We start from the raw sequence: 19,460 nt of genomic DNA on the forward strand, positions 1-19,460 counted from the left end.
ACAAGTGATACAGAAAATTCAGGAGCCTACAGAATGGGTAATCTCCTTAATTATTGTGGAGAAAAATAATGGTCACACACACACACACACACGTACGTACGTATGTATATATATATATATATATATATATATGCCTGGATCTGAGGCACCTCAACAAGACTATCAAATGAGAACATTTTAAATTGCTAACTAGAGAAGAAATTATGGCTCAATGTGCAAATGTATTTTTCAGTAAATTGGATGCTGCCTCAGGATTTTGGCAGCTGAAATTCATTTTCGAAAAGCTCTATATTATGTACATTTAATACTCCCTTTGGAAAGTACAGATTTTAATATCTACAAATTGTATCCCCGCCACCTCTGACATGTATCATAAAACCATATGCATGATTTATGCACATTCCTGGACACCTTTGTGATTGATGGACATCTTTGTGATTGATATTATTATTTGGGGCTCCACCAAAGAAGAATATGATTGCAATCTTCAGAAAGTGCTGGAGACTACTAGAACTGCAAATTTGAAATTGAATAGAGCAAGGTGCATGCTGGATATCACCAGACTGACTTTTGTAGACGATATCATCGCCGATAAAGGAGTGAAACCTGCCAAGGCAAACATTAAAGCCATTGAAATGATGCCATGTCCCCACTCAAAGACAGAGATGCTGAAGTTTCTTGGTGTGGTAAACTTTCTGGGCAAATTCATACTAAACTTCTCAGCAAAAATGATACCATTAAAGATACTCCTCAAGAATAGAAATGAATGGTGCTGGAATGCAGAATAGGAAGTATCATGGTTTGTGCTGAAGCAACAACTAATGCAAGAGCCTGTATTGAAATTCTCTACAGCTAGAAAACCTATAAAAAATTGTTGGAGGAGTCTCAGTCATGGGTCAGTGCAGCGATTTTGCAAAAATATAATGATGATTGACAACCAGTGGCATATGCTTTCTGATCCACTACCGAGACAGAAACCAGATATGCACAGATTGGCAAAAAGTTACTGGGAATATTGTTTGCTTGTGAGATATTTCACCAATATATCTATGGCCAGACACTATCTGTGGAAACAGACCACAAACTCCTGATAGCATTGTTTAACAAGTCATTAAATGACTGTACTTTGAGGATTCAAAGAATGGTGCTCAAGCTGCAGAAGTATAACTTAATTGTGACCTATCCATCAGATAAATTTATGATTACTGCAGATGCACTTTTTAAAGATATACATTTGGCTATGAAACCAGAAAAGACCTCTGAGGCAGAAGTGCAAGCTTATGTAGACTTAATTGTCAAGTTGCTCTGTGTAGCAGAGAGGAAACTTCAGCAAATAAAAATAGAAATAGAGAAGGACAACTCATTGAGACTCATGAAAAAATGATAGTTAAAGGTTGGCCAGAGTCTCAAAGTGAGTGGAACATAGAGGTAACAAATTACCGGAATTGTAGACACGAACTTTTGGTGGTAAAAGGCAGTAAGTTGGTGATATGGAGGAGTCTCATAAGAAAGTGCTGCAGAAGATCCACATAGGCCATTTAGGAATCGAGAAATATAAAAGCAAGCACCACAAAGTGAGGTGATGGCCCAGAATCAATAATGGCATTGCAAACATAGTAGAAAACTGTCACACTTGTTTAAAGTTTCAGCTACATCAGCAGGCCAAGCTCATACAATTTCACCCGATTCCATCCAGGGTATATGAAAAGGTTGGTATTGTTTTACTTATGTAGAATTCAAAGACTTATTTAATAGTTACAGACTTTTACTCCCTGTAGCCAGAAGTATGCACTTTGTCTATCATGACTGAGAAGTCAGTGATATCCAGCCTGAAGGCCATATTTGCAAGGCATGGGATTTCAGAGGAAGTTTTTAGTGAAAATGGGCCTCAGTTCTCTGGTTCTGAATTTAAGCAGTTTACTGAAGATTGGGACTTCTGGCACAGTACATCAAGCCCTACTTATCCCCTATCAAATGGACTTGTGTAGTGTTCTGTTCAGACCATAAAAACCTATTAAAGAAATCATTTGACAGTAGGGGTAACTTTCTGAGAGGGTTATTGGCATATTGAAGTACAGGCATGTCGCATCTTACGCGGGGGTTAGGTTCTGAGGTCAGCGCGTAAGGCGAAAATCGCGTATAGTCAAATCACCTGCGATTTGACTAGCGGCAACTGCCTCTGCCTTCAAAACCTCCCGCTACTGCTGCAGAGCCGTGCTTGGAGCTGTGTGGCTGGCGGCAGCAGCGCAGCACGGGGTGGTGGGAGGGATGGCTGCGTGCCGCCAGGCCACCACCACACTGCCAAACCTCCTGCCGCCGCCGCAAACTCAAGCCCTGCCCCCCCTCCCAACCCGTGTATAGTTGAATTTGCGCAAGTTAAATGTGCGTATGATGCAGCTATACTTTATACCTTTTGTAAATGGCTGGTCACCATCACAGCTGTTTAATGGGTCAATGGATACGTTCTAAGTTGCTGATCTGTGGCTACTTACTAAAAGATCAAGATTATGACACTGGGAGACAAAAGAAATTCAGAAACAGAAACAAAAATTGTATTTTGATAGAGGAACCTATGAGCTTCCAGTACTAAAAACTGGGGACAGAATGAGTCTGAGGAATTGTCTCAAATATGTAGCATCAGTGTGATACTGTCAAATGCCTAGTGAAGTACCTAGTCAAGTCCCTACTCTGAATGGACCAGTACAACATGTTGAGGCAAAATTTTTGAGACCTATGAGCACTCCCATGAAACTCTCATGACCTAAGAAAAGAGATGGACTTGGACTGTTCTCAATGAATGGTTCCTACCTTAGCACTGGAAATAGAAACAGAACCAGGTGAACAAGTAGGTCCCTTGGGTGCCTCAGGGTTAGCTTCTTGTTGGTCAAGGAGGAAAGTGAAACCTCCTGAAAGACACTAAAGACTTGCTGAAAGAGCTGCAGAAAAGGGGGATTAGGAAAGAGAATGGTAAAAACTCACTACAGAATGATGTGCTAATAACCTCTGTTTTTTAGAGGGATGTTAATTGATTTGCTATGTAAGAGGGAAGATATGGGGATAGATGCTGTAGTCTGGAGACACTTCCTTCCTTAGACTGCAATGGTTGGAAGTTGGGAGATGATCCCTCAGTTAAATTAATTAGAGACAGGCAAAGGGTCTACAGGGGCTACTTACTGCTCCAGAACCTGTTGTGTAGTTCTTTTCATTCAGGTATACCTGTGTTTATTGAACCTGGTGATCGCTCCAGCCCATAGCCCTCTGAGCTGCAAATGGAGCATCATAATATAGGCTGCTTATATTAAATGTAACCACAGGATTAAATGAGTAGCTAGAAGCCGTGAACAGATAGCTTGGGGAATCAATAACTGGTGAAAGGAAAGAAGTTTTCCACCACTTCCTTGAACTCAGAAATGAGAAGATTGGGTATTTCATTGGTATCCTGGTGAAGGAACAGAGGGGAGCAATCCTACATTCCTGGGGCTGGGCCTATGAGGCTGAAGAGAGCAACTGACTTTTGGAAGCAATCACCATCCAAACCCTTGTGAACCTTGAGTCTAAGGACAGATAGACTCCAAGTGACATGGGCCAGCTGAAAGGGAAGGTTAAAGCGGTCTGTCTATTATCATAGCGGGCAGGCTGTAATTGGTGAACATGAAGGAAGTGCATACTGAGTTTCTAAGCAGGAGGTGTAAGCATAATTTCAAAACTATCAAAGGTATTCTGTCTGCCTGTTTGATCAAAGAGGAAGGTATCCCAGTGGGGGGTTGGGGCTCTGGTTCATAGAGCCATGATAAAATCCAAGCAGTTTAGAGGGGGGAAATGAGTTTCTGGGTGAGCTAGTCTTGCATTGCAGGAGCTAATATAAGATTGGTGTGGTCAGCCAATTCCCCTGTGCTGTATTGTATCTTATATTGATCTTAGTGTTGACATACACAAAAAGGCAACAGAAGCTGCGTATCAATTATAGCCCAGATGCAACTCCCTTAGCAGTCTCTGAGACTAGTAAGGAGATGGCATAGGCATATAAATTAAGGATTCAAACTACTGTGAAGGGGAAATAATCAACCAATAAGAACATTTCCTTTTTCTGTTGCAAACAAATATTGGCCACATGATGAATCTGAAGAAGATGAAGTCCAAGAAATGGGGTAACAGGCTTGGCAGGGAATTTTCTTGATCGATAACCATAGCGAGTTCCATCAGAGAAGTAGCAATGATATCTAGAATGTCTGAAAGCAAACATTTTTTATCTTGGTCTGGACTCAAAGACAGCTCAGTGGTGTTAGTTTAATTTATAAAGAATAATTTCACTGGATCTCTTTTCAGTTCAATATTAAGAAGACTGCAGAACCTGTCCAGCCTCGGACCCTCCTGAAATTTCCCAACATCTATGGACCAAAGCCAGTAGTGACTTCCCCAGAAGTTGTCAACTACACAGATTATGCCTTGAAGACAACTGAAGAACCAACTAAAGGAAAACACACTGTTTTGGATGAGAACAGGATGAAGATACAAGTCAACGAGGAGTTATTTGTTCTCCCTCAAAATGGTAGGTACATGTCCAAGTCCAATGGCACCATTCCCTAGTCAGACTGGTAACCGTTGTTGTGATGGTCAGGTGTCCGGATGCATAGGACTAAATAAAATTATAATAAGAGAGGTAAATAATGAGGATAGGCTCCATTATCCCCTTCTCTTATGTATTCCAGTATAAATGTTCTCTGTTTACAAATCATTTGAAGCTTTCTTTTGTCCACCATCATTTTAAGTGTGGGTGAGTAACAGGGGGGCATGGCAACACACTGGGTGGTTCCATTTACAATGCTGTGATCGGAGTCTGTTGAGAATTTTTTAACTACACGTTTGGCCAGAAAATGCCAATTAATTAAATACACCACTTTTTTTGGGATAGAGCCATTTAAACAAAACCTTCAACAGAAAAAAATCTCAGGTCTAGGATGAGTCTTAGGAACTTTGAGCGTACAGAGTCAAGACTCTCTGCTCTCTCTCTCTCTTTTTCCCAGAAAATGTTTTTCAAGTTCTTACTTTTGTCCTGATGCTGAAGAAAAAGGACCTCCCAAACCTCAAAAACTTTCCACCAAATGGGATTCTTAATTTCTAGCCAGCCCTAGTCATAACACAGCAGCATCCTGAATTGTTTCAAAACCACTCTTATAAACTTAGAGAAAATCTAATTTTAATTATTCACATTTGGCAGCATTTAATTCTGATGGTTTTGTTCCCATATTGATTCCGCCTCCCCTGCTGCCTTTTTAACAGCACAATTGATCCTGGTGACTATAACATTAATACAACCTTCCTGGAGATTTTCCAGAAGGCCCAATACAGTCTGTTTGTGGTTTATAGAGAGATTTATTTTTAACTTGAGAAATCACTAGAGATTATGTTTCTCTCTGACTTTTTGGGCACAGAGCCATTATCCCAACTTCTGCTCACAGAAGCTGGTCTTGTAGGGAATAAGGGAATGCCCCAGGAAGCAGCTGTGCTGGAGGTGTCACAGGGCAAACAGGAGGATAGGGATGCCAAAGCAAAATGGCTCCCATGGAGACAAGTACAGAGCTTAATGTACTTTTGTGCAATTGCACTAATCCCTGTGCAATACCAGCTCCACACATGATCTTGCTTTCTGCTGTGCTGCAAGTTTCTTGTGCTTTATTTTAAGTATCTGAATTCTCCTTTCTATACCATATCCCGCTGATTTTTATCGTGAGTGACACGTAACGGTGGGATTCCAACTTCCCTCATATTTTTGCCCTGATCAAAATTGGTCCTGCAGCCAGAAATGTTCAGCAGCAAAATATTGGCTGTCCTTTTAATCCTGCAGGCTGTGTTTTTTGAGATTGAAGTCAAAGGTCTGCCCAGCCAGACAGTACAGGGCTAAGGCACAACACACTTCCATAGCCAACAGCACAAAAGGGAGTGTTGTAGCCATCATCACATCAGGCTGCCTTTGACTTGCCAGCCCAAATGACCAGGCGCCCATTTAACAGTAGAGTCAAAGCAAGATTGCTTACCTGCTCATCCAGCCTTACTTGTGGTAGCCGAGCGAATATATCCCACTACAAAAATCCTGCAAGCAGAAACAGCTTCACAACTTCCCATCACTGTCTCACGATCATCTACTTAGCCAGGGACTGTGTGAACTAAGGCAGGAGTGGCTTTCTGTGTGGGAAAGAATGTGTCATGAATGTGACTGAGTTCCTTCCAGCTGCTTTGTATTTTTAGCATCCTGGGAGGGAGCAACCCTAAAGTTGTTATCCCAAAGACCACATACTTCAGGCAACACGTGGAAAAACAGTACAAGAGCAACAACACATAGAGTTAATGGGAGGGAAGCTGAGGAAGTGATCAATATGTGGCAAGCTTTTTGCAGTCCCAGGGCAGGAAAAAATGGGAGGCTTGTTCAAATGATATGGACAGATGTGCAAAGAGAGGATGGGAGAAGGAAACGGGAGCAGCAAGGAGGAAAGCTAGGAGGAATACGAAGAGGTGAAGAGTTGGTCCTGGTGAAAGCTGAGGGCTTGCTAATGGGGTTTGTTCAGTTCCAGGTGTGGTAAAGGATGTGTGTGTCACAGAGCGCCTGAATCCTGAGAGAGCAGCCAGCTGTAACCAGGTCCCTGAGCTCCAATATTCCCTTGGCTATGACCGACAGAAAGCTGAGCTGTGTGTGGCATTTCTGGAGGGTAAGTGGAAGGTGTGGCATTTCATAGATTACATAGACATTAGGGCTGGAAGGGACCTTGCGAGATCATCAGGTCCAGCCCCCTGCCCAAGGAGCAGGACATCAGCTGGGGTCAGATCACCCCAGCAAGATAAGCATTCAAGCATTCCTTAAAGGTATCCAGAGTAGGTCTTGCACCACTTCTGGGGGAAGTCTATTCCAGACTCTGGAAACTCAGAGGGTAAAGATGTTTTTCCTTATGTCCAGTCTTAAAATGGTCTTTCAGCAGTTTGTGACCATTAAACCTTGTCTTCCCCCTTGAGCCTTCTCTTCTCCAGGCTCAAGAGTCCCATGCCTTCTGGAAGGTAAAGCCTCCTTGGAGGCTTTGCATTGACATCCTTTGTCTGTGAAGATAGAAGGCATTTTCTGACTCTAAAAATACTTTGCCTCCTATGTAAAAACCAACATATTCTCACAGAACCCACAGAGGGACATTTTATTGGCCAGGAGGCTTTCAAAGTAGAAATGCCAAGATATTTCACTGCTTGAAAAGAATGCATATGCCATCATTTAGCATTAACCAGCAACAGCTTATGTGCATTAAGCACATAACTAAAGAATCAGGTTTTATTCTACTCTGTTCAGGTTTAGAAGGGCACAAATAAGAGGACATAAGAGGACATCTTTTAAGGGGACATGGCCAGGGAGGTGGCAGGCAGGTGTTTTGTCCCTATGTATGGGCCCTTAAGGCAAATCAGGCTGAAAGATAAACTAGCAGAAACTAAAATATGCATTTTCTCACTACCAAATGAAAAGAAAGCTCTAACATTAACCATAACAATATCCTTGCTCAATTCAAGTGGGAGATGCTCATATTCCTTCTGAGTATGGTAACCCTCTTCAGATAAGGCTGGCCATAGAATTCGGCTCTGTGGTTGTGTCTGAAATGAAGACAGACAGCTATAGTAGTGTCATTCATCCTATGGGGAAAGGTAAGATTTGGTATGTAAATAATTCAGAAATCCCATCTATTTCATAGCACCTCCCTCTGCTGCCCCAAATCAAACCTAGCTATCACTTTCCCAAGCAAAGACTTGCAACCCTCATTCTGGACAAGCTGCTAATAGCTAACCCTTAGTGCTGAATTTCTTTTTCAGGTGGAAGTGTATGTTCAGTGAGTCCTCATATTCATGTATGCTCTTGCTGATTTCCCTGTCACTGTATTTCAGCCATAGACTGAATCCTACTCTATTCTCTTAGGAGGTCAATCAGTACACAACTACAGAGCCAGTGGTCCCCAAAAGCCTCGTATTGCATTACCCACCTAAGGACAGAACTGTAACCTTTGGATTGGAAGGACAATAGGATTGTTTTTTCAGTATTTAAGGAGACATGCAAAAATGATTTTTCACATATAGTTTTCATTTTAGATCTTTCACCCTTGGGATAAAATAAATAGGAAAATTCAGGCTAAGATCACTGAAGACCTTTGAGCAGTGCAATGGTCTCTCTGGGAAGCCATCTGAAAATGGATTGGATGTAAGAGTGAAGAATGAACTTTAGGGGCATACTATAGTTAGGTCCAGGGATGGAGCAGATGTACTAAGAGGCCTTATACCTCCTCTATAGCTCCTGTGACTAACTGCTCCCTTTTAAATGTAACAGGTTTTCTTTCTGCCCCAATGTGAAGGAAAGTTTAAAGCCCCTGAGAATATCTTATGTTGTGTCTCATCTAGCTACTGGTTCAGTGCCCTGAATCTCAGCATGTTAGTTGAGTATGATGCAGACTCCCCAGAATAATAATAACAGTATCCTTATGTTGTTCCTGAAGATCATGGACAATAATATTCTTGTAAGCACTGAAGCGAAGTCCATAACATTGCCTCAAAGACTTGAGTCTTTCCACTGCAAAAAGCAGGAGGACTTAGTCGTGCTTTGAGGGTTTGTATGGTTTAGTTCATTTTATAAGCACTCTGAGCCAGGTAAAGGCCCCAAATCCTTTGTAAGCCTAAGCCTTGTGATAGCATCTTTCAATCAATTAAAGCTTCCTTTTCCTTTATCTTCTCCTCTAGCTATGCATGGAAGTATGATAGGGGACCAGGACCCTGGCAGTCACTGCTACATATTGGGCACTGTGGTGAGTAAGTCAGGCATCACTGAGGCCCAGACAGAGCTGAAGAAGAAAGCACTTCACACCATCTGGGAAGAAGCTCTGCTGTTTCCAGTAGCTGAGGAAGAGATGCCAGAGGGGACACTGACTCTTACTTTGAGGACCTGTGATAAGTTCTCTAGGCACAGCATTGTTGGGGAACTTAAACTGAGCCTGGCTGAGGTGGGGGAACCCTTTGGAACAGCCCAGTGGGAGAAACTGAAGACCCTGGAGAAGGTATTGCATCAATACATGGCAATAGCTCAGGCAATATATCAAGAAAATCATTCAGTACCAAAGTTAAGGGAGTTTTTTTTCAATATGCCTGCACTTCAGTGAGCATACGATAACCTCGTCTGTATTTACATTGAACTAGTTCATAGAGATGATGAATATTCAAGTAGTCAGTGCCTCTGAATTCAAAAGTACTATGTGCTATTCAGGACCTGAGTCAAGATAGTTAAAACCATTCCAGTTAAATAAATACTGCTGTCTTTTGTGTTATTTTTTTCCCAGAGACTCAGGCAAGATGGAACAGGATTACACTTGGGCACCTACATCCAGTTAGGTGTCTAATAGGTGGAATAGGATCTAGCCCAAAGTTCCCTTGCCATTGTTTTAAAAACAGCCCACTAGTAATTGAAGCACTTAAAGGCAGGACAATCAGTACTGTAAGTCCAGACAGGGCAAGGCAACACAGGCAGTGAGAAATAGCACTGATAGTGTTGCTACAGGCACTAAAATAAGTAACCACCTGGCACTGTCATTTGTGAGGGCTACACACTCATTTTGCTTAAATCACAGAACTCATCTGTGACTCCAGGTTACAATAATGTTAATTTATCTGTTCAGCCACTAACCAGGTTGGGTACTGTATGAAGGAAATAAATGAATCCATTTATTAGATGGTTTTCCTGGCCTTCTCTAAAGGGGAAAGTTTCACCAGTTACACCGGGGTGGGCAAAATGCGGCCCGCAGGCGGGATGCAGCATGCCAGGCCATTCTATCTGGCCTGAGGGGCCCCTAAAAAATAGAGATTTAATATTTATCTGCTCCTGGCTACCTGTCATGCCGCCCTCAATGGCTTGCCAAAACTCAGTAAGCGGCCCTCCGCCTGAAATAATTGCCCGCCCCTGAGTTACACCAACACAGTTATATGGATTCAGCACCCTCCATGAGGGCACAGTTATTCTGGTATAGAAATGGCTTTGTTTGTTTAGCTTAAATCCCTTCCCAAGGAACATAAATTAAAGCTGCATAAGGTTTGTGCAGGGCTATGGCAGTATAGTGGTAATAGTTTAAATACATACTGTGAAGTACCAAGAAACTGTGTGTATATAGTGATTAGCGGGTATCTTCCAAATATAACCATAAGCTGGCAGACATGTTAGTCATTCTGACTTCATCCATCTGTACAGACAGCTGCCCACATAGTAAGGACAAAACTGATTTTTTTTGTACCTTGACAGGAGTAGGTTAACTTTAACACTGGCTGTTAACAATGCCCCAGTTTGAGCTGAAAAATGTGCAGTGAATGCTGTATTTGCATCATCAGGGACTTGGGAGAGCCAGCTATTACACACATTGCTCACATACAGGTCCTGAATCATTAATCGAGAACCAGAGCAGTAGGGAATGAGGGAGTGAGAGACTGCTGATCAGAAGCGGTAGGAGCTATTCTTGCCAGCCTGCATCCAGGAACAAGGTTGCTGGGACATGTTTAAAGGCTGACATTTCCTTGAAAAGCTGCAAAAATATGAAAGCCATCCTCTTTGAAACACTCCATCACAAATAAAAGAACCCAGGAGGGAGCTTACAGCTACCCAGGCAATGTCATTTCTGCTTGGAAATGTATGGATTGCTGTTGCTTGGTTGGAGCAATGAAAACTGTAGATGCTGCAGGCTTCCTCCCCTCCCACTGGTTTACTAATTATAAAGATGATAATCTCTTTTATCTCCCATCTCATGAGCTCAAACTGCTTCATACACATTATTCACAGGTTCAACCTAATGACACCTGGTAGTTATTCTTACTGCGCAGAGGGGGAAGCTGAGGCACAGGAGGCTTTAAATGAAGTGCCCAGTGTGGTAGAACAAACCATCAGATATGTTTTCTCTGTGATAACAAAAAAAAGGAAAGGAGTTACCACCTGCGGAGAGCTAGCTTGAAACTACTCTCTCAGTGTAAAATCTTAGTGGGGGGTGAGGTACTGTAGTCAGTGTAACTAGTGGGTGGAAAACCTGGATGAGGGATGTATAGCTGACCTTGCCTAAATGCACTAAGGTAAAAACATGTTCCTATTCTCCACTGGGTTTTTATGCTGAGAGAACGATATACACGTAGAAGACCTCTACTTGCTGCAGTGAAGATAAGGCTCTTTTCAGTACTGGGATTAGAATTCATGCTTTTGCCTCCTTTGATCTAAATTATGATTTAGGCAAGGATTGGTATAAGGTGTTTTGAACATAATTTATCGGGTGCTGTCTGTCCTTCCTGCCTAAATTCATGAAAAAGATGTACATTGTCTCCTCTAAGATTTTTACTTATTTGAGTTTTGGATTTCCCTGGTAATGACCTCCTGTCTTTGCGCATGTCTGAGTTATTCCAGTCCGATAGTGTCGACAGTCATATTTTCTAGAGTGATGGTTTTCAACTTGTGGTCTGCAAATGGTTGGAGGTCTGCAGACTATGCCTAAGGAGTCCATGAAAGATGACTAGGATCAATCAAAAGTATGTGAATGCCCACACTTACAATTCAGAGGAGTCCACATCTCCACTTGAAATTTCCAGAGGGGTGTGCTCCTCCACGTGAAGTTATTTAGGGGTCTGCAAATGAAAAAAGGTTGAAAACCACTGTTCTAGAGAGTAAGTCCACTGTTAGAGGGAATTGACTCAACTGGCATTGGCTTCCAGTGACTCTTCTGGGTCATTAAACCTCACACTAAACCTGGATTTCTGTCAAAAGCTAATGCTACATGAGTGCATAATTACTTCCCATTTGCTTGCAACTTTCTGATCTGTGTGCACATGCATATTCTCTCCCCATCCTCTGACTTTCTACTAGGAAAATGGCATCGCTTTCAAAGGAAAGATCAATTGTCAGTGTGACTATTACCCCCCTGTTCTGCCTCAGGGATACATGTCTACAGCACAGAGGGGAGAAAGGTCAGAAGGCTAAGAGGGCAGTCACTAATGGGAAGAAGGGAATAAAAGAACTGGCCCTATGAAGTGGAAGTTTGATCATTCACAGCTCTTCCTTAACGATACTGAAGCTTGGGGAAGTAGACAATCACTCTCAGGTTTGGGAGCAGACATGTCAATAAGGCAAAACAAAGCAAATGGCACAAGTGCTGATTATATAGATGTTTTGATTCAAAACAAAAAACAAAACCTAATTTTAAGCGGCCAAATCTGGTTTATCAACTACATACCCTAGCAGTACATATTAATCTAATGCCTTTGGGGATTTTCTGCTCTTTAGCAGGAGATCTCATACTCTGATTACAGAGGGCAAAGATTATGTTGAGCCAGAATTTCCTCACACAAGGAGTAGCTGATAAAAGACACAAAAGACAAAAGGCAGTAATTAAAGACAGAGATAGCAGCTGTTCCATATTTTTTTTAAATAAAGGGGGGAACTAAGGATGCAGCTAAATTTCTCTGTAGGCATTTTTGTTGCACAGAATACTGTACATGTGACATTGATTGTATTGTTCCATTCTTTGGAGTAAATGTTTTTCTGAAAACAACTGGTAGGAGACAATTATTTTTCAGCATGAAAAAAAGAAAAAGTTAACTCCTGTGTCCAGGTTAACCAGTAAGGAGAACTGGGGGACTTATCAGCTGAGTCCTCCCAAAACCCCTCTTGGTTTCATCAGACTCCTGTCGCTCCAACTGGGGGATTCTTCTGTGTTGATTTGGTATATCTGAGGGTTTATCACTGACCCTTGCCCTCTCATTGCTGTTCTCTGGGTATTACTGGAAAAAGGAGAGAGAGAATTTGCCCTCCCTTATACTTCTTTTGATTGCCAGGTGCCATCTACAGGCTATGGGGAGGTTCTTCTTTCTATCAGCTATCTGCCAGCAGCAAACCGGCTGCTAGTTGTGATCATAAAGGCCAAGAATCTCCATTCCAAACAGCTGAAAGATCTCCTGGGAAATGGTGAGTAAACAATGGCAATATGGAGACTGAGCAAATTTTTATTGGACATGATGCTACCAGCATAGCCTGATTTACTGTGAATCCATATAGTCAGTTTAATCTAATCTAATCTAATGCTCCTCATTTTATTACCCAGAATCCATCTCCAAAATTAAGAGTAGCATCATGTTTTTCATCTGGCTGCACAAGCAGATTTATAGTTAACATTCGTATGCTCACTTTAACCATCCCACGTTAAGACCACAAAGAGTTTAATTACAGACAGGATTAATGGAAAGCAGTGGTATCAAACATTGCGTTCTATAGTACATTTTCAGGAACTGTTTATTAACCTCTGCCTGGGATTATAAAAATGTCACTTGCTTTTAGAAAGCAAAACAGATTAAAATACTTTTAAGAGGGGGAAAAAAAGCATACAAATAAAAACAGCTCAAGTTCTTTTACTTAGATCTGTAGTCATTGCATTCGTATCTTCCTGTAATTAGTCTCTCCCTGTTGCATATTCATCACCCTGGTGTCTTTCCCCCCCCTACATTTGCCACGCAGATGTGTTTGTCAAGGTGACACTGAAGCATCAGTCTGTGAAGCTGAAGAAGAAGCAGACAAAACATGCAAAGCACAAAATCAACCCTGTTTGGAATGAGATGATCATGTTTGAGGTGCCTCATGAGCTGTTGCGCATCTCGACTGTGGAGCTGGAGATGATGACCCAGGAGAGCAGAGGGCAGAACCAGTCACTGGGCAAGTGCAGTCTCGGTTTGCATGCTACCGGCACAGAGAAGAACCATTGGGAAGAGATGCTGAGGAACCCCAGGAGGCAGATAGCCATGTGGCATCAACTTCACATGTAGCCATGCAATTGTTGTCACTGAGCAACCTGCTGTCAGGTCTTTGAGCCCGAAGGAATAAGATGAGTTGTATTTTGTCTTGCAGGAATGTGAACCACTCCCATGCACAAAAAGGTGAATTACAGCACTCTGTGTTACTGACACTGTCTTCTCCCCTTCCCTGCCACAAGAATACTCTCAAGTTAGATCAGGGAAAGTCTGGGGATAATCCTTCATTAGTTCCTGGAGATAGATGGCCTGGAGCAAGTAATCCTCTATTTTCTACAGGGACAGGATCTCACATTGGAAAGTTGATGGGTATTGGCAGATAGGCTGGCATAGGTGTTCCACTTTCAAGAAGGCTTAAAAAGTAGTTTTAGTTGTCTGTTAATCTATGATAAATTCTGGTCTTTTCTACCTTGCTTTCCTTGGAAGATTCTGCCTGACTGAAGACCTAGACGATGCATAACAAAGATTATGCATATGGACATGAAACCTGATTTAGTAAACAGGGACGTGAGTTTTATTCATATTGTTCAAAGCACTTTTATCTTCTTATAGACATTTTTAACCTGAGCAGCTGACAAGCAGGTTAGGAGAAAGCTTCCTTTTTAAAGACTCTCAACACTTCCATCCTTTCAGTTTAGGGCAAGAGAGCACCCAAGTCTGCTACAGGGACCTCCAGCAAAACAGGAAACAACAGACCAACCTTTTTAAAGTAAAAAATAAATGTGGAAATTTCTATTCATAAAAAAAAAAGTTCAAGAAGGAAAAGGGCTTAACTTCCCTAATTTTCTTTTGCTCTCTTAGGTTTTTACATACAGGAGCTCCAAGTTAGTCAGGGCAATGCAGTTTGGTTCAAAATTCAGGCCGTCTTCCACCTCTGAACGTCTTGTCCATGCTTCTTTGAAGTAGCTAGATTGCCCAGGCAAGTTGCTTTTACAGGATTAGCGGGCGCACCATCTTTTTTTCTGATCTTTATGGAAATAAAATATGTGCTCATAAGGAAAAAATAAGCAAGGAGGTAATGGGAGTAGATGGACCGAGAAGTTACTGCTTGCTCACTCCTGATGTGACAAGGAGCCTTTCTTGCCTAAGCCCCCTTAAGAAGGGTGGTTTCTCTAACTGCAGACTGATGGTGCCTATTTTGCCACAGTTTTATTTGCATGGACATAAAAAACAAAGATTATGAAAATAATCTGGCTCCTGTGAGAGAAACAGAAGTACAAAAGGTAGTGAAGTCACGTGAAAGTGAAGACAGATGGAGAAAGAGAGGAGATGCACACAAAGAGAAAACAAGGGAGAGAAAGCAACAGATGATATGTGAGACATAGGTGTTATCTCAAGGATTTATGGAATAAACTCAAATTTTGAAACGATCACTGCTAAACCTTATGCCTGCATTCCTTTCTTTCCCTCTATTGCCTGCAGTCTTAGATTTCGGGTTGCTGAAAGCTGCTGAAAACATGAGAGATTAAGGATCCTTTAACACCTATCTGCATCTTCTAGATCAGTGGTTCCTAACCCTCTTAGACTTGAGACACCCCTCAATAGACTCAAGGCATCCCTTGGAAAATAAAAACTCTTTCTTTTCACTCTTTTTTGAGTGCAAAAAAATAATAGAGCAATTCTTTTGTTACAAAGAACCCAGAAACATTACACCAGGTTAGAATACTTTTAACACTATGAATTCCTATTTGAAATACCTGGATTTTCCTTGTGCATCATGTTTGCACACCTAATAGTGCTAATATTGTGTGGCACCCCCGAAAGGATCTTGAGGCACCTCAGGGTGCTGCAGCACCCTGTTTAAGAATCCTTGTTCCAAATGTTCTGTTTCTCTTTCTACCACTGTTGCCTTCAAGGAGCTGTATTCTCTCTCTCTCTCCTGCAGGCCTTTGGCACAATGCAGAAACTTCTTGTTGGCATTCCTTCTTTCCACAGACATGGAGCAAATCCTTTTGTTAATTTCCACATTTTCTATTTAGAAACAAACTGGTGTCTGAGACAAAATATCCAAGATATGTCTATGTTTCAGTTAGTCTCAGGTGTTTCTTGGAACATGTGGGATTACCTTGGCAGATAGTTGACAATTCATGGTTGATGTCATACTTCAACGTCATACTCAAACCTTCTTAGTTACCAGCATTGCTCACATATGGGCCTATAAGCTTCCACGTTTCAGGACCAACTTCACTGACCACAACTCATCATCTCTTTGTTACTTAAATGCTTTTGAGAACTCTTTCCTGCCATGGCAGGGGGTCGGACTTGATGATCTGCTCAGGTCCCTTCCGACTCTACCAGCTATGAAACTATGAAACTGACATGCAGTAAGTGGCTGCATTCCCTTTCATTCCAGTTTCTTGGGATCTCGAAGGGGAGTCATTAACAGGAATGCTGCTTTGGGTCTGTGCACATATTACTGTCACTCCATTGCAAATAATGAGTCCAGCTTTGAGAGAGACACATGGTGACAAGGTGTGCAAGGAACTCAAGGTATCACCATGTTGTTTGTAACTTTGAAATACTTCAGAGTGGAAAACACATCAGAATAAAATTGCAGTGCTTTCTATTTAATTCCACCAATGACTGAATCAATCCTCCATTTCATTTGGGCAGTCTCTGGATTATTTGATCAAAGTATTACTGCTAACAATCATCCATTTGATGACACTTCATGTTTATACAAGTATTAATGTGTCCTTTATTCCTTTGTCTATGGAAAATTACCTTTCATTCATAAGCAAGATCCAAAACTGTGAACAAGACAGAGGAAGAACTCAAACAAGACCCATGGAGACAGACAATCACTAAAAGTTGTGTTGTTTATTATTGATATTGATATTGTGGTTTAGATATTATAGGATTTGTGTGGTGTAAACCGGAGCACACATCAGGCTGGCTTTTTGCATAACATTGAACATTTATTTCAGTTGGTAAGACTAGGTTTGGCTGCAGTGTTAGGAATTATATGGTGAATCTAATGTCTTAAGCTTTAGCCTCTAATTATTTCTCAGCTGATTCTTTCTTCTTTCACCTTCTGCAAAACCAACTCAACAGGGAGACTAGGGAGAAACTTCAGCCATGTTTTCTCTTTGTTTCTAATTAAAAAGCTGTAATGTGCTGTGAATAAACTGAACATAATACAGTTAGCTTACAATAAAGTTAAGATGATAATGCAAAAGTATAATTCAACATGTCAGAACCCAACCAGTTGCTGTATTCATGATTTGGCTACAGAATTACTACAGTTCATTTTAATCATGAAACTCATTTTGAGATCAGGTATCCTGTGCAGCTTGCTATGAATCATGTTGTTTTTTCTTATTTTGAGAATCATACTAAAAATTCTCTCTTAAGATAAGAGTTATATCATCATGTGGTATGATGAAGATTGGCTGATACCCAAAGGGCCAAATAGTCATCTCGCTGTCAGGAGCTTTGTCTAACTTTGGCTTCTGCTTACTCTAACAAGTTGTTTATGATGATTGGGAATATATTATAAGCCATATTTTCTGCCAGTGCCCCATAGTGATTTGTAGCAAAATTTTTATTACAGATCAAAAATTGGTGGTCACTAGATGATCCCTGGCATATGCCAGGCTGTGAAAAGAAAGATCTACTTTTTAAGGATTTTTTTTTTTATTGCCTAAAAAAAGAAATCAAATTCTAGCTAAAGCAGTTTCAGATAAAACCATGCAATCTTTTTTCTAAGGCTCAGATCTCTCATGTTGAAATCAGAATCAGTAACAGGCAGTGAGTAAAAAGTAGAGGGCTTGGTTCTCTTTGTTCTTTTGCATTATTGCCTGGGAACAGTGTCTCTTAACCTAAAATGTGGTATGTATTAAGTTAAATTATTATTATTCATGCTTTATTGTTCAGGTTTGCACTGAAAACAAAGACAAATGTACAGGATGTTTTTGAGTGTTTCTGTGTGTGTTTTGGGTTGGGGGGAGGAAAGAGGGCTGAAGTCATTCGAAGGAAAATCATTCATTTCAGCTGGCTTTGGATCAGGTACAGAAATGGAGATTTTTGCCCATGATGTTAAGGGAAGCTGCGTGCATCATTTTTCATATGAATATTGCTTTTGCAGGCTGTCTATCATCCATCTGTCTATCCTCCATACAAATATCTGCACAGCAAGCAAAGCCACATGTTTCTAAAGTACTTTAGAAGCTCAACTGCCATAAAAATACAACCACGTAGAGCCATTGTCACCGATGGCAATACTAAAAATATAAACAACAAAGAGCTTGGTAAAGGCCAAGCATTATTAATCCCAAAGTGCTTTAGAAATGTGTTTGTTGGAAACATCACCTGAACCAGGTGGTTCCAGAAAGCAGAGCCAGAGCAGTCCTTTCGTTTTCAGCTGCTTTGTTGTATAAGTCTATAACTACAGGAAAACCGAGAAATACCTTTACTGTGTCTTCTCAAATGAAAGGGTACCTTTTGGCAGCTGGTTCTTGCTAAGCATGCAGAGATGAAACAGGTGTTATGTCAGATGCCTTTACAGTTGCAACAACTGATATTCCTGAGCTATGTCCATAATAAGAGAGGTTATATCGATTACACCACTTGCAGTGGCCCATGTATAGTGCAGAAGGGAGTGAGATTGAATAGGGTGGACTGGCTTGGATGGGCAAGCTAGCCAGGTGGTTTTTAGAACCCCTTCATGCAGCCAATGGGAAAACTGTAAGTTTGGGCCCAGGGACTCACTGGAGCCAATATAGATCCAATTCCTGGTGTTGGCCGTGTATGGGAGAAAAGTTTTTGCACTGGAAATACAGCTCCCCTAATCCAAATGTACTATTTGTGGTAGGTGTTTCCCTCTTGTGCATTTCATACATTGGAGGGGAGTAGTGGCCCAAATGAACTAACTTGCATCCACTATGTTAAAAAATAGGTGTACTGTCCCAACATGCACTATGATGGTATAATGCTAGTGACTGAATTGTGAGGCCAGCTCTACCTTCAGTTTTTAGCACTGAATCAATGTTCCAGTGCAGTAGCCAGGAGCTGTGTGCTAAGGTAGGTGTGATGTAAAATCCTGAATCATTGGTGGACTTTAAAATGTCCATGAAATATTTTGTTTTCTGTTACTGTGCCTATTACATTCCAATACCTTTGAAATCCCCATGCAGTTTCAATTGGCTACAGTATTCTTTCTTGTTCCCTGTCCTAATTTTTTCTGTATTGTGACTGCTTACTGCAAAACTGCTATGTTTGATTAGCAAAGGGGCTGTGTTTCAGTGACAAGTGAAGGGATCATTATAAATCTTCAGCAAGATATGTATGAAGCTCAGCACACTCAATTATGCTTGCACCCTTTGAGGTGAAACTCCATTCAAGTCAATGGAACTGAACAGCAGGAGTGAGAGGGGAATCTGGGACAGTGCTTTTAAGGCACTTTGAAAGTTGCTGATGAATAGTGCTGGAAAAAATTCAGGGTATTGCCACCATCAGTATAAAGGAACTGGAGCTTGATACGTGCTTTTTCCCCCAAGAAGAAAGAAGCTGTAGTTCTGCCCATTAGAGAGATTAGATCAAGACCCAAAAGGGCCCCTGTCCAGATTTTCAGCATGTTCGGATCCGCGATTCCAGACTGAGCTGCTTTTCATCATGAAATAATACAGAGA

General features: G+C 41.3%; 1 protein-coding gene across 1 annotated transcript in view; it reads left to right on the top strand.

Annotated features, from left to right (window-relative positions):
* Window positions 1–18,736, top strand: part of SYT13 (synaptotagmin 13) — a 28,196-nt gene extending 9,460 nt beyond the window's left edge. The window contains exons 2-6 of the mRNA XM_025209871.1: window positions 4,327–4,549; window positions 6,564–6,704; window positions 8,755–9,068; window positions 12,865–12,994; window positions 13,541–18,736. Coding sequence (XP_025065656.1) covers window positions 4,327–4,549; window positions 6,564–6,704; window positions 8,755–9,068; window positions 12,865–12,994; window positions 13,541–13,845 — 1,113 coding nt within the window. The 3' untranslated portion in view covers window positions 13,846–18,736. The remainder of the gene's footprint in view (window positions 1–4,326; window positions 4,550–6,563; window positions 6,705–8,754; window positions 9,069–12,864; window positions 12,995–13,540) is intronic.
* The last annotated feature ends 724 nt before the right edge of the window (window positions 18,737–19,460 follow it).

Source organism: Alligator sinensis, unplaced genomic scaffold, assembly GCF_000455745.1.
Source record: "Alligator sinensis unplaced genomic scaffold, ASM45574v1 scaffold441_1, whole genome shotgun sequence".
NCBI lineage: Eukaryota > Metazoa > Chordata > Crocodylia > Alligatoridae > Alligator > Alligator sinensis.